This window comes from Borostomias antarcticus (genome assembly GCF_949987555.1).
Source record: "Borostomias antarcticus genome assembly, chromosome: 16".
NCBI lineage: Eukaryota > Metazoa > Chordata > Actinopteri > Stomiiformes > Stomiidae > Borostomias > Borostomias antarcticus.
The window spans coordinates 23,559,461-23,574,946 of NC_140249.1; the positions used below are offsets into that span (position 1 = coordinate 23,559,461).

The 15,486-nt window shown below is 48.3% G+C and overlaps 1 protein-coding gene across 1 annotated transcript in view; it reads left to right on the top strand.

Annotated features, from left to right (window-relative positions):
• The window catches only part of nell2a (neural EGFL like 2a), a gene marked incomplete at its 5' end in the record, with an annotated part of 95,289 nt that overhangs the window by 30,328 nt on the left and 49,475 nt on the right, over positions 1-15,486 (top strand). Inside the window, 2 exons of the mRNA XM_084451195.1 lie at positions 692-797; positions 1,435-1,563. Coding sequence (XP_084307321.1) covers positions 692-797; positions 1,435-1,563 — 235 coding nt within the window. The remainder of the gene's footprint in view (positions 1-691; positions 798-1,434; positions 1,564-15,486) is intronic.

The window sequence follows — 15,486 nt, forward strand, 5'->3', positions numbered from 1 at the left end:
TAGATTACTGTAGCAATGAGGGATTCAACTAACTTTAGCAATAACCCAAGACACAATTGCTATTGATCAGCTGTTACAGGTTCTTTGTTGTGTGTGCTATTGATCAGCTGTTCTATTCACGGGGAGCTGGTGCTGAGGCTCCAGCACCAGGGAAAGGGGAGAAAAGAGCACAATAGAGTCATAATTGCCTTCATAATTACATTCAGGCCTTATCAAATCTGTGGGAAACACAGTGGAACTGCAGCGACTCCTGTGAGGATTGTGTGTGTGTGTGTGTGTGTGTGTGTGTGTGTGTGTGTGTGTGTGCGTGTGTGTGTGTGTGTGTTTGTGTGTGTGAGTGTGTACGTGCATGTGTGCGTGTCTGTGCATGTGTGCGTGTGTATTTGTGTGTGTGTGTGTGTGTGTGTGTTTGCGTGTGCGTGCGCGCGTGTGTGTGTGCTTGGGTACGTGCATTTGTGTGTGCCTGTGCATGTGTGTGTGTGTGTGTGTATTTGTGTGTGTGTGTGTGTGTGTGTTTGCGTGTGCGTGCGTGTGTATTTGTGTGTGTGTGTTTGCGTGTGTGTGTGTGTGTGTTTGCGTGTGCGTGCGTGTGTGTGTGTGTGTGTGTTTGCGTGTGCGTGCGTGTGTATGTGTGTGTGTGTGTGTGTGTTTGCGTGTGTGTGTGTCTGAAACTGTTTCCTTGCGTCAGCAGGAGCGCACCATGCATCGGGTGGTGACGACAAACGCATGTCCTGAACTCACCTGTCCTGAGTCAGAGCAAATCACGCTCACCGACACATGCTGCAAAGTCTGCAGAGGTAAGGCTACACACACACACACACACACACACACACACTTGGATGAGATAGCAAAATATCCGCAGCCTATTCAGTGACCTCATAGCTACTTGAAAAAGCTTGAGGGAAGGAACAGAACTGGTGAAAGATAAGCGGGCGATGGAATTGCGTTTGCACTGTGACTCAGATTGAAAGAGGTCTCGTGGGTTTGCTGCATCATCTGCCGCCAGTGCTGAAGTTATTTGACATTGCCACCCTTTTCTGCTGACCTCCTCCCCTCCCCTTTTCTCTCCTCCGCTCTCCTCTCCTTTTCTCCCCTCTCCTCTCCTCTCCTCCCCTCCCCTTTTCTCTCCTCCGCTCTTCATCCCTTTCCTCTTCTCCCCTCTCCTCTCCTTTCGTCCCCTTCCTTCTCCTCTCGTCCCCTTTCCTCTACTTTCCTCCCCTCCCCTCCCCTCCCCTCCTCCTCTCTCCTCCCCCCTCCTCTCCTCCTCTCCCCTCCTCCCCTCCTCTCCTCTCCTCTCCCCTCCTCCCCTCTCCTCCCCTCTCCCCTCCTCCCCTCTCCTCTCCTCTCCCCTCCTCCCCTCTCCTCCCCTCTCCCCTCCTCCCCTCCTCCTCTCCTCTCCTCTCCCCTCCTCCCCTCTCCTCTCCTCTCCTGCAGGTCATGATTTCTGTGCTGAGGGACATGGCTGCATGGAGCACTCTGAGTGCCTGAACCTGGAGGCGGGGTCGGTGTGCAGCTGCAAAGATGGCTTCCGCCCGCTCCGTGACGACAACGCCTACTGTGAAGGTAGGCCTGTACCTCGCTCTCACCAGCTCGGAAGAAAACACCTTCAATTCAACTGTCGGTTTCTCTCAAGAGTGGATGAATGTCTTTTGTAGTTCCAGCTTGTTCAGGGTCTCATTCAGCGTGGCGAGTTGGACTTTAGCGTCAGTAGTCGGTACGGTAGACTACTGTAGTAGTCTGTATGGTAGATTTTCTTGTAGAAGAGTAGGTTTATCATGGCGAAGCTTCAACTGAACACAGCTGCCAGTCACACTCAGGTCTCAGCGAGGGCGTAGGTTTGGTCTCAACGTCGGTGGGGACCAGGGCGCTGAGGGGAAGCAAAATGCACATGTGGGAAAAATTTGATTGTTTTGTGTGTGTGTGTGTGTGTGTGTGTGTGTCCACACAGGTAATTAGCAGGATTTCATTTTAAATCAACATGGCTACTGGCTAGTAACTATTACCCAGATAGCAAGCGGATGTGTAATGATTCTGGGCCATATATGGGCCGGAACTAAGCCACAAGGGCCAGATCTGGCCTGTATATGGCCCAGATCCGCTTGCTATCTGGGTACTTACACTAATCTGGGTGATGAAAAAGCTCCTGGTGTCCCTTTTATTTTTTGGGTGGAGGTGGCACTATGTCTACAAACAAAGTACTAAACGCGTTGACAGGGACAGAATGACATGCCGTGCAGTGCGGGAAATAAACGCAGCGTCCCTCGGGAAAGGGAGTAAGACAGCCTGAAAGACATTGTCACCCCTGCTTGAGGTGTGGACCGACAGCCCCCAGATGTTTAATAAGAAAACGACTAACCGTTGTCGGCACACACACACATCTTCTCGCCTCCTCGGTGTCTGGCGGTGGGTACGATTAAGCGAATATTTGGAAAACAACCCCCTCCCTTTCAGCCAATCAACTGCGAGCATGCCTGAATTGGTCGTCTTGGAGACGTAGCCACTGGGAGGGCACATCGGAATTATCTATTAGGATTTAATTTCAAAGATAATACAAACGGGTTCGCTCAAATATTGGTAGGGACAATTCTGCCCTCCCAAAATATTGGTAGGGGCCATGCACCCATATGCAAACCAAGACCCTCGGCTCTCAGGATACAGTATACAGACCTCTAACTTCATCTGCTGCCTGAAAATAAAGGCAGAATGTTCTTTTTATTCTCTAGCGGCATCCTCTGTCCGGCTGCTAACTAAGAGCTTTGTTTCAGAAGCCCCGTCGCAAGCAGCGTCATTCATCACAGACCGCGGCGATCGTTACTGATCGCCGTGCCAACGGTCCGACAACGCAGACCACACTGTAAACCGTTAAACGGCGTGATTGATCGTCTCATCCCTGTTCTCCTAGAAAGCCCATGATAAGCCGTTTGTTTCTTTTTAACTCGATGACATCGTACCCTTTCAACCTCAGTAGATTGAAAATCACGCGGTAATACTTTCCACGTTTCATACCGCTCGTCCTGATCTCTGTGGCGCTTGTAAACGTCTTCCATAGAGGAAGTTGTGAGCAATGTGTTTTTTGTGTTGTATCTCGCCCGACGAAATCTCCCTCGTCTCTCGTCACTAAAAGAGGCGATGACTGTCTCGTCAGCAGTGCCGTCGTGTGATCAATTCCGCTGCACTCCCACATCCAGAATCCCATCATTAAAATGTAGGCCTACTGTGATGTACTGTATTCTACATGTCACCTGGGCTTCCAGATGAAAGGGTAGTTTGCCTGTATCTCCTGACGGTTTTGTTGGCAACAAAACACTAAATAAGCCATCAGAGTCACTCTGTTTCTGCTTCCCAACCCTCCCTCCCTCCTCTCAGCGTCGTTGTTCGTCTGGGGACTCGTCCTGCTTCATCCAGAGCTGATGAATCCTCCCGCGTGGTTTTTCTGTCACCTTCAGCCAAGAGGGTTCTGATGTTTTTGCAGCATCTTCGTCGTCTGTGAATGAAGTCCCACTCCTCAGTGAGCCATGTGTGCTGGAACAGCCGCTCCCATCCTCCCAGACCCAGTCCCCATCCTCCCAGACCCCCATCCTCCCAGACCTCCATCCTCCCAGACCCCCATCCTCCCATCCTCCCAGTCCCCCATCCTCCCAGTCCCCCATCCTCCCATCCTCCCATCCTCCCAGACCTCCATCCTCCCAGCCTCCAATCCTCCCATCCTCCCATCCTCCCAGACCTCCATCCTCCCATCCTCCCAGCCTCCAATCCTCCCAGCCTCCCAGCCCCCCAGCCTCCCAGCCTCCAATCCTCCAATCCTCCCAGCCTCCCAGCCCCAGCCTCCCAGCCCCCCAGCCTCCAATCCTCCAATCCTCCCAGCCTCCCAGCCCCAGCCTCCCAGCTAACGTTCGTCTGCTTGAACATGGTGGATATGAAACAGTCGGCCTGGTAATTCAACCACGTCAGGGAAACAGCACATTTCAAATCAAATCAAATCAAAATGTATTTATAGAGCACTTTAAAACAACAGCGTGCTGTACAAAGGTGGGTCCTAGATAAAAACATTTATCAACAAAGCAAGGAAATTACAGCAAACAATACAGACATTGAACATGAACAGACTGGTTAAAACGCCAGGGAGAAAAGGAGGTTTTTAGGGAGGATTTTAAAAACTCAAGGGTCTGGGAGGATCTAATATGGAGGGGCAGGTTGTTCCATAGCCTGGGGGCAGCTGCCACAAAGGCCCTGTCGCCTCTAGACTTAAGACTAGTTTTAGGCACGTCCAACAGCAAACATATTTGATGATGCTATCAGCCCCCCCCCTCCTGTCTTAACTGAATGTAGAGTTTAGGTTCCTGTAGGTTACTGTAAGCTAGCGTGAGCTAGCGTGACAGCTAGAGTCACAGCTAGCGTTACTTTAGCGTCACTCTAGCTAATACTCTGTTACCAGAGCCCTGTACTACGAAACAGGATTACAGGGTTAGCGCAATAGCAAATCCGTATCACGAAGGTGGATCACTTTTCACCGTGCTATATCACCATGGTAACTTATGGTGCCGAGCTCACCTGCTCCGAGGCAGGTTAAGTTCCAGATTACCGATCAAAACGTATGAAGCGCTGCCCGCTGACTGATCAATTCACTTGGAAAAGGACATCAGATGTTAAGATCCCTTATGGAACTTCAGTGTGCGAGTTAAAAAATAATCTCAGTGCGCGAATAGTTCAGTAATAGGTTATTTTACAGACCGACAAACCCCCTCTAGCTTTCCCTGATATCAAGATAGCCTAGAGATTGTGGAATGGCTTTGTCAGCTGCTTGAGACATATTAAGCCAGAACTTGTGCGCTTAAACTCCCACAGACCAGGCTATGCACTCGCTTCCCTTTTATTGCCTGCAGTTTCATGTAGGCTGAAAAAGGTATCCTGGATATGTTGAACTAGCTTCACAGTACAGGGCCCCCTGGTCTAGGATCTGTTTTAAGAATGGCTCTTCCACACTCTTTCCAACCTGGGAATAGAGTGGGCAATGTTTCTGTCAGTCGTGAATAATAGGAACTCCATCACTCTTGTTACCAATTAGCATCAGTGTGACATAAGATAAGATATACTTTAATAATCCCCGTGGGGGAAATTTGGGAATTTGGGAAAAAATGTTCCTGTTTTGAACAGTTTTAGTCTTTAACGACCGCAGCCTCCTGCCAGAAGATCTCTTTTTTATTTTATTCCCCATCCCCATCCCCTAGGGGGCTTTTACCCCCACCTAGGCCGTTATTGTACATAAGAGTTGCTCTTAATTAACTTGCCTAGCAAAATAAAGGTTGATGATGATGATGATGAGAGGGGGGTGGTGTGAAGAGGCCATAGCCCGGGTGGGAGGGGTTGGTCATGATCTTTTTGGCTCGCTTCAGCGCCCTTGAGTCGTGCAGGGCCTGGAGGGGCGGGGCGGGGCCTGGAGGGAGGGCGGGGCCTGGAGGGAGGGCGGGGCATGGAGTCGTGCAGTGCCTGGCCCCTCCAGGTGTGAGTGGGCTCTGTGGAGCAGGTAGATGATGGCGTCGTCCATGCTGATTCAGGCCTGGTACTGTAGCGGGGTCCAGGAAGTGGCTCACCATGGGCCTCAGGCGCTGTCTCTCCAATACCTTCATAACCCGTGATGCCACTGGCCTGTAGTCATTGAGAGCACTGGGGCGTGCTTTTTTTGGGTACCGGCACAATGCAGGAGGTTTTCCACAGCTGTGGTGTCTTCTCCAGCCTCAGAGAGGGGTTGAATAGGGGTTGGAACAATCCTGCCAGCTGTCCCACACACTCTTTAAACACCCTAGGGCTGATGTTCTCTGGGCCTGGTGCCTGGCTGATTTTAAGCTTTCTAAGCTCTGTCCTTACCTGTCTCTTTGTGATGCATGGACTGGTGGGGGAAGAGGGGGTGGAGGGGGACTGGGGTGGGGGTGTTGGGGTGTGTGTGTGTGTGGGGGGGGGGTAGCCAGGTCAAACCGATTGAAGAGCTGGTTCAGCTCATTAGCATGTTCTTTACCTCCCCCCACAGCTGGGCCTGACACCGTGTCCTAACTACACGCGACGCGAGCGAGCGTCAGCGACAAAATGCGTTCCGTTGCTTTGTTTTCTATTATTATGTCCTAACTGGACGCGAGTGACGCGCGAAGCGGCGCAACGTTTTAACTGCCCTTTTGACGCTCGCCCTGTTCCTATTTCCCTCCTGTCGCTCGCGTTGACAGGCGTTCGTTCTTAACTGTCTTCAGTTTGGAATATAGACAAATGACGTAACAGAACAGGAAATTTAACGGTTTCAGTTAGGACAGCAAGCATGCGATGTCTCGTTCTGTTAGGACACGGTGTTAGACTCTCTGCCCAGTGATTTTTTTCATTCCATCCCATACCTCCATGGAGCTGTCTTGCTCCAGCTGACCCTCCAGCCTCTCTCTGGATCTGTTCTCAACCTTCCTCAACTCCCTCTTCAGCTCCTTCTGGACTGACCTGGCCTCCTCCCTGTCTTTTACCATAAAGGACCTCTTCTTTCTGTTGAGTAAGGCTTTAATGTCCTTAGTGATCCAAGGTTTGTTATTGGGGAAGCAGCGTACCTTTTTGATGGGTAAGATGCATTTCTTACAGAACCTGACTTAAAGTCGCACAGAAATGAAAAAAGCATTCTGTCCCATTTTGGTTCACATAATTGGTCATAGTGTTCACCTATTCAACGATGTACGCCAAAAAAATTACAAAATTCTACTTTTGTGGTAATCTTCTATCAAAGTATATAATTTCTTACTTCCTGGAAAACGGTAGGTCACGTGCAATTATGAACAGGTACCTTAGATTTTAGGCCAATAATCTCACGACATCCACCCTGTCAATCAAAACGTCAACTACTCTGCAGTATATAAATGTATGTAGAAGCCAGTATACGTTGCAGAATAGTGGTATTTGAGATAGTTAGCTAGTGAGACAGCAAGATAGTGAGTTAGACAGCGAGATAGACAGCTTTAGAGAGAGAATATCCCGCCCACTCAATAACATCCAATGAAATTAATCTAAACGTATGTCCCGCCCTTGCAGCCCGTTTCAGGCGGAAATACGTCAAAGTACGGAAGCAAGATGTTCTCCAACTTCCCTTTCGGTGCATCTTTAATGTGTAGCGCAGCAGCTGAGACCATCGATGTCCTCCCCATAGTCCTCCGTGAATAGGTCCCCAAATCTGTGGTCTGGAGACAGTCCTGGAGGACGTCCTCTCGTCCACACCCTCTCTCGTCCTGGTGGTAGCTGGCTGCCGCCTAGCAACAGGCGTGTAACTGGGGACTAGATGGGAGAGTTGAGCTGTATGACTCTTTCACATTAGCATCCAGTAGGACCAGGATCTTGTTTTCTCTGCTACTGCATTTTACATCCTGACTGAAGTTTGTCAGTGTTTCGGAGTAAATTAAACTCTAAACCCAGAGTCTAAACAAAGTTACACATTCTCATCTCATACAGCTGGTGACCTGTGGTCAAAGACTCTCAAACAAGGAGAGCTCCCACTCACAACTTTTGTTGTTGTTGTTGGTCCCATCTGCTAGTCTTGTTAGCGGGCGCGTGTTTGCTAGCGAAGCAGCGCTGGGGCTGTTCTGATTGTGCTTCACTGAGGATCAGACAGAATAGCCAGCCCAGTCAGGGACAGAGTAGCCAGCCCAACATCTCTGTGGTGTCTGGCTCTGAGTCGGGGCAGAGCAGCCAGACCATCGTTACAGGGATGTTCTGCTCAGCGCACACAAACACTAGCAAGCCTATCATCACGTTATTGAGTGTGTGTGTGTGTGTGGGGGGGGTGTGTGTGTGGTGTGTGTGTGTGTGTGTATGTGTGTGTGTGGGGTGTGTGTGGTGTGTGTGCGTGCGTGTGTGTGTGTGTGTGAGTGTGCGCGCGTGTGTGTATATGTGTGTATACTGTGTGTGTGTGTGTGTGAGTGTGCGCACATGTGTGTATATGTGTGTATACTGTGTGTGTGTGTGTGTGTGTGTGTGTGTGTGTGTGTGTGTGTGTGTGTGTGAGTGTGCGCGCGCGTGTGTGTATATGTGTGTATACTGTGTGTGTGTGTGTGGGTGTGTGTGTGTGTGTGTGTGTGTGTGTGTGTGTGTGTGGAGAGGTCTGCATCTGAGACTGTGGAGGGGACCTGAAATGGTCTCAATTTGCGGATGCTGTTCTCACAAAGACCATTGATTTTCTGGGGAAGAGGTGGGAGTCTCTGGAAATCACTTAAAGTTACACTTTGAGTGTTGTTTACTTGGAAAGGAAAAAAAGACTCAATCCAACCCAAAACATTTTATTGAGGAACCCATGGGAGGGAAAGAGAGCGTGTTTGCAGTAATAGCTTCGATCGAGATTTTACCTTATGGTTGATGGTGGAAACCAGATGAGTACTGGCTACTTTTTGGGGCAGCTGTAGCTCAGTTGGTAGAGCGGGTCGTTCAATGATCGAAGGGTCAGTGGTTCGAATCCCAGCTGTACACATGTCGAAGTGTTCTTGAGCAAGACACCTAACCCCAAATTGCTCCCAATGAGCAGGTTAGCACCTTGCATGGCAGCTACCACCATTGGTGTGTGCGTGAATGGGTGAATGAGAGGCCATTGTAAAGCGCTTTGGGTGCCACTAAGGTGGAAAAGTTCTATATAAGTGCAGTCCATTTACTTTTTGCCCAGAACTTGGCATTGGCGAGGTGAGGGGCGGGACTTCAGACAGACCCCTGTACGTTAGTGCGTCCGTACGCGCATCCAGCACAGATGTGTGCCAGATGTGCCAGAGCCCAACACCGAGAGACGGTCGCCTCAATTTGTTTTCCTATCAAAATCCTTTACTTGTCGTTCCCAGAATTTTCAAGGGAAGTGGGCGTAGGGCGATCCAGTTCAAAGCCCCATCTGATTGGACAACCTCCATAATTCTCGCCGTTCTATTTCTTCACTGTACATTTTTAGGACTGAATACACTCTGCTCTGGTTTCTAATTGAGTTAATTCCTATAAATTGTTTTGAGGGGGTGGGCGGGTTGGGGATTGTGACTGGTGACTGTGAATGTATGTACAAGTATGTCTCCAATGTGTTTTTGTGTACTTGTCATTTTTGTTCCTGTAATTTGTACTGATGCATTTGTACTTTGGTCCCCCTCGAAAACAAGATGCTTCATCTCAAGGGGTTTTCCTTCAGTAAAGTTTACCAACCTATTGCCAAGTACATTTTGCTTTGTACATAAAAACCAGGCCAGGTCAAGCCTGGCTTTGGGGCGGGGCTGGCTTGTTTTTCTTAAGGACTGGTTAGTAGGAGGGAATCAGCTAGCCATGCCACCGGAACAGCTCTGAACTGAAATGACATGAAATAATGTCTGATAAATGAAGATAGGTCTTGTCACCTGGGCACATCAGTTCCAATGCTTCCAATGCTAATCCAGCACAATAAAACTGTGATAGCCAGTTAGCTCATGAGCTCACAACTAGCAGTAGCTTCCATAACATTAACGGTAGCTGTCGGTGGTTAAAGCAGTTACACTGATGATTCCTGTAATGGAACAGTGGCTTATCTGGACACTTGATTGAGTCAGCAGGCAGCATTATATATCATTTAGATTAATTAGCATTAATTTGTACATGTTGAGTTTGGATAATTAATTGATCTAATTAACGAGTTAAATTGACAGCCCTATTAATAACAGTAACGTTACTTTAATACCATAACATTAATACATGTGCAATGTTCACACAAAAATGACACTTCGGGTGTCAGCTTTCGAGGTCACGTGATTTCCTGTCACTGTGGAGGTGTGTCTTTCGGAGGTCCCGCCATTTTGTCTGTAGCCAGGTTCTCTTGAGGATCCCTCTGGAGTTCCACCACAGAGATCAGTGTGACGGTAATTGAGGAGGAGTGAGGGAGAAAGAAAACTTGTTTTATGGTTGTGTCATATTTGCTTTACAGTGCAATCATAGTTTCAGGCTCGTAGCCAGCCTTGTGGAGGGGGGGGGAGTGCGGACCTTTTGTCTTAAATTCTGGACCTTTGATCGTGAGGGGGGGTTCGTTCAATCCACCCGATCCCCCCCCTGGCTAGGAGCCTGAGTTTGATAGAGCCGGGCGGATGTAACACAGAGTTAGAAGTTACATCATACAACACTGAATCCTTTCATTTCACTGGAAATAGTCTATGAGATCAGTCCTGTATACATTTTTCATTGGAGCAGTGGGATAAACTCAAGGGGATACTCAGCATGCATGCGTGTGTGTGTGTGTGTGTGTGAGTGAGAGAGCGAGAGCGAGAGAGAGAGAATGTGTGCATTGCGTACAGTATGTCCTCAGTTGAAGTTAGTTCAACTGTTAAATTGGATGAGTGCATGTTGGTGTGTGTGTGTGAGTGTGTGTGTGTGTGTGTGTGTGTGTGTGTGTGTGTGTGTGTGTGGCGCGTACGTGTGTGTGTTGGTGTGTGTTTGTGTCAGTGCTGTTACCTCTGAGAACAAGGAGCCACATTCTTTCTCAGTCTCTTCAGAGTCAAATAGCTTCTCTTTGTCTCATTGAGCAGAGAGGCGGCTGCTGACGCCCATGTTGAAGTCAGTCTGGAGGAACATGTTGAAGGTAATATCATTATTCTTCTGGAACACAGGAAGGAAAACACACAGGCAACGTCTTGTCTTTCATTCCGAATTCACATTCCTTATTTCTCTTTCGGTATGGAAAAATATGTATAGTTGGTTTTATGAACAGACCTCAGCAAAATAAACTGTAAGATACAGTGTGTACTATATGATAGCCTATAGTCCTTCAAGTCTATCAAGTTGAGTTCGGGTTCAATTCAGTCGGTTCAGATTATGACAGGGCTGGTCTTTAGAAAGGACAGGCAAAGCAGCACCAGTTGATTGAAGCACAGAGACAAAAATTCTCATTTACCATTAATTTAGGCCAGGTGGAAACGCTGACACGTTTAGGCAGGAAAGCCTTGGTCAGAGCGTGTCTGTCGGTGGAAGGTGGAGCCTTATCAACAGTAGGCCTAGCGTAGATTAAATGAGCGTGACAGGTGATGCGACTTAAACATAGTTCGAAATTAGTCTAATTGATTAACCAGTCAACAATCAATCAATTAGTCTATCAATAGCATGCAGCTTACATGTGAACTAACACAGTGGTCATTTCGAGGACTGTTAGGGGTGTAGTTTATCCAATCTCTATAGTGAAAACTATAATCTTAGAAAGGCACTTCTCATGAGTAGTAAGGAAGTTAAGAATTTAAATTTAATCTGAAACTACAAATGGTGCTCAGAGAGCACAGATCTCCGCCCCTGAATGCATTTTGGGATCAAGTGCCAAAATTGAATGGGTTCTAAATTGGCCCATGCTGCACCCCTCCACCAAGTTTCATAAAAGCAGTTTGGTAGTTTTTGCCTAATCCTAGTCCAAAAAATGAATGGAGGTGAATGGTCGTCCGGGCCGTGTTTGGGCATCTCGTGGACCCGCCCCGTGATTCGCTGGGGTGGAGGTAAAAATGACTGGAGGTGAATGGGTGGCTGTATTTGACCAGCTCTGTGGACTCTAGGCTCTCCCCCCCACACACCCCCGTCCAAACCTCTTGTCTCAAGCACCCTCACACAGGTAGCTGGCTTCCTTCTAAATTTGTTTTCATTTTATGGAATCCTAGTCCAAAAAATGACTGGAAGTGAATGAGTGGCTGTATTTGCTCTGTGGCGCCCCCCTCAGGTCACAGCCAGCAGGGGGCAGTGCGGTGCCCTCCGGGCTCCCCCCCCCCCCCGCACACCCCCCAGTCCAAACCCCATGTCTCTAGCACCCCCACACAGTGAGCTCCCCCCTCACACCCCAGTCCAAACCCCATGTCTCTAGCACCCCCACACAGGGAGCTAGCTTCACTCAGGTTTTGTTTTCTTCATGGATCCGGGCCATGATTCTGATCTGTTCCAAAATGTAATGGTGTTGGTTAGACCATGCTACACCCCTCCACTGAGTTTCATAAAAATCGCTCAGGTAGTGTTTGCGTAATCCTGCTAAGAAATGCACGCACAAACGCGTGCACAATGCACACGCTGTCGCTGGGGCCAAGGTAACAATTTCTGTTTACCTCTCTGAGTGAAAACAGGAAGGTGTGTGTGTGTGTGTGTGTGTGTGTGTGTGTGTGTGTGTGTGTGTGTGTGTGTGGTGTGCTTCCTGTGTAAGCCTGTGGCGAATTGGTATCAAGAGCTGTGTTTTGAATGTCACAAGGTGGAGACAGGCTAATTGGCATTGACTGAGGAGCACACCCCCCCCCTCCCCACACACACACTCACACACACACACATCTACATAAAACACACATGAAAGCCACACACAATGAATAGTGCATGTGCGTGAATACGCGAGCGAGCTTGTGTACTTAAAACTGTGCAAATGTTACACAAGCCGTCCGTCAACATCCTGGTCAAAATCCTCTCAGGGTCAATGGCGCCGGTTACCTCACGCCCCTCCGAGACCCCCCCCCCTCCGTCTCTCAGCCTCTCACTCCGCTAGCAGACGCCACTTTTCACGCTTCAGACCTCCGACCGGTCGCTCTGCCGTGGTTCCGAGTGGAGGGAGATGGATGATCATGACCCATTGATTCATCCACACCGGCAAATCTGCTCCAGATGGATGAGTGTCGCGGAGGAGAGTCGTCCGCTCCCTCATCCGAACGGCCATCATTCTCCGACATGCTTGATAGCATAAGTGAGGCATTTATTACAGAAAATGCATTAGCATTAATGCGGCTTGTCTCGGCATGGACACACACAGTTACACACACAGTTACACACACAGTTACACACGCGCGCGCGCGCACACCCGCACGTGGCCATATGCTAACGCGCATATATAGAAGCACACTCGCTCACTCACACACACACACACACACACACACACACACACACACCATCATCAAGTGTGTGTGTGTCAGCAGTCCATTGTTAGATGTGAAGCGGTGAGTCGAGGCTTCTCAGGTCTCTTACTAAGGATTTATCACTTGACGGTAACCACAATGGAGGCTAACCACTCCTTTCGTATGCAGATTTCTCTTGCTGCTTCCCAATGTGATGTTTTTCACTCAGTCATCGTAATTGTCTCTCTCAAAATTGTTAGAGAGGCTTCACCTGGTTGTTTGGGTCCTTCTGAGGTCCATAGATTGAGAACTTTAGAAGTAACGTTGAGGGACAGAAGAAGAAAAAAAGAAGGCTCTTTTCTTGTTTCCCGTCCATTAAAACATGGCCGACAGCATAGCATTTCCCTAACAATGTTTCTGATGAATTGTTCTGAAGAGACAGCACTAGCTTTGTAGTTTTGTTTCTAGAAAAACATTTGTTGGAGTACATTTAACATGTGGCTCACAGTCGCAAGGGACTCTGGGAACTTTGACAATGGGGGGGGGGCACAGGCAGAGAGAAAAAGGGTCCACTCTGTAATCAATTACAGTCACAGACTGCTGAATGAAAGAGAAGAAAAGCACTTTTTCCTTCTTCTACTGAGGCAACATCCTCGTGTTGAGCCAGACGCTGGGAGAAACTCTAGTCAAGGACTGGCCATACAAAGCTAGCACACACTCAAACCGCGCCGCTGGTTACCGTGTCTGTTTCCACCTCTCGCGCTGTTGCGTTCCACGGAATGTTGTTATTGTCGGTTGCCATGGTAGTTTGTTTTGTCTCTTCACATTTCTACTAAAGAACGGTTCTGCTTCACTCAGTACGGTTAGACGACCGTGCCATGGGAACGGTTCTGCGAGCGGTTCTGAGCCCAACTGGTCCCATGTGGAAACACCGTCGGAACGGTTACCCTGCGTGCTCAGAACGGTTCGGCACCACAGTGGAAATAAGGCGATACAATAGAGAGGAAGGTTGACATGTCTGCTTGAATCACTTTCAAAATGGCGTGTTTTGTTCTTGAACCGTTCCCAGTCTTTATAACTGAAATGTGGTGCTTGCTATTGAGTATGTGTAGGTCACTCTGTAGCTAATCGAGAAAGCCTTTTATTGCTAGTCCTTACTCAGCCTTCATCTGTACACAGACACACACACACACACACACACACACACATACACGCACAACCATTCACTCAGCCTGCCAGGGGGGACTGGAGCACGGATATCAGCCGAGCGTTTTGGCAGTCCGTCTCACTGTGTGTGTAACTGAGTCCAGGCAGACAGGGACTGGTGCTGTTGGCAGAGCTGGGGCTGTTGCATCTTTGTGGGACGTCCAAAGTCAATGCCATGTCGTTATCTCCTCAGTCCCAGACCTCCACACGGATCAGAGATAGAGAAAGGACGTCCTGGTGGTGGAAGCTACTTTGCTGTGCTAAATGCACAGCCAATCACAGTCGAGTCACAGCGCCCCTCCCTCAGTTACTGTTGCTATGTCCCACAAGCTTTGCATGTACCCGGAGCAGGTAACAATATCAGTATCAACATGCAATATCAACATGCTAGGTGTTATATGAGGAAGGCACACAACTCCAGATGGAAATTCGTCAAGACAAAATCGACAAAAAGACAATGAGTCTTACTGCTCATGTAAAGCAGGTTGAGTAAGTTAGTGGCATCCATTATTAGAAAATGGTTAGAGGGATGTGTTTAAAATGAAGATAAGCCTGTGAGAATGATCTACTAACTACTAGCTACGGGCTAATTGGCTACTGTACATCGTTAGCTAAGTTGTTCCATCAACCGGACAACTAGCAATTCATAATTTCCAAGGGTGTTGAATGTAAGTAGCTTTATCGTTTTCCTTTAGCTGATGAACTGATTGGAATGTTTAGGGGATTGTTTTGGCGACATTATAGCTACTATGCTTTTGCTGATTATATCACCTACTGTAGCTAACTGTGGTGGTGGAGGGAGACACGTTTAGCTGGCTAGCTAACGTTCAGCTACAGTATCTATCTACAATATCTATCTATAAGATAAGTGATGCCTTCTGTTTACCTCAAATGTTATAGAATAAGGTTACATAAACAGTTGGTAGCCTACTGAAGCGTATTTTTCGCTTGCTTACCTTTGAGCATACAGCCTTGACTATGCTCACATTCAGCTGTTATCCACTTTAAACATGTTTCTAACTGTGTGTTAGGCTTTGGAAAATTGATCAGGCGAGCTCCCTGTAGTCTCTGTATGTCTTTCGTCGGCACAATCCCCAAGCGCATCTAAGAACCGTTTTCATCAAACGGCTAATCTATGAACACAAAACGCTAGACACGCTTTTCTTGTGGGACATCACTATCGCAAGGGGCGCGGTCTTAAGAAATCAGGCAACCTTATTGGTTATTATTCTCCGCATGATTGACAGGTCGGAAAGGTCGATTGGAATTGTGTTCTGACCTCGGGAAAAAAGCTTGCGGCTGATGCGAATGCTTACTGTCTACGGCGTTTATCGGCTTTCAATAACACAGTGAGTGCAGAGCGAATTCATTGGAGAACCCATGGTAACCACGAAGCTCCTAAAGATGTCTGAGAAAGCAGGGCGGTACTCGGTGATTACCT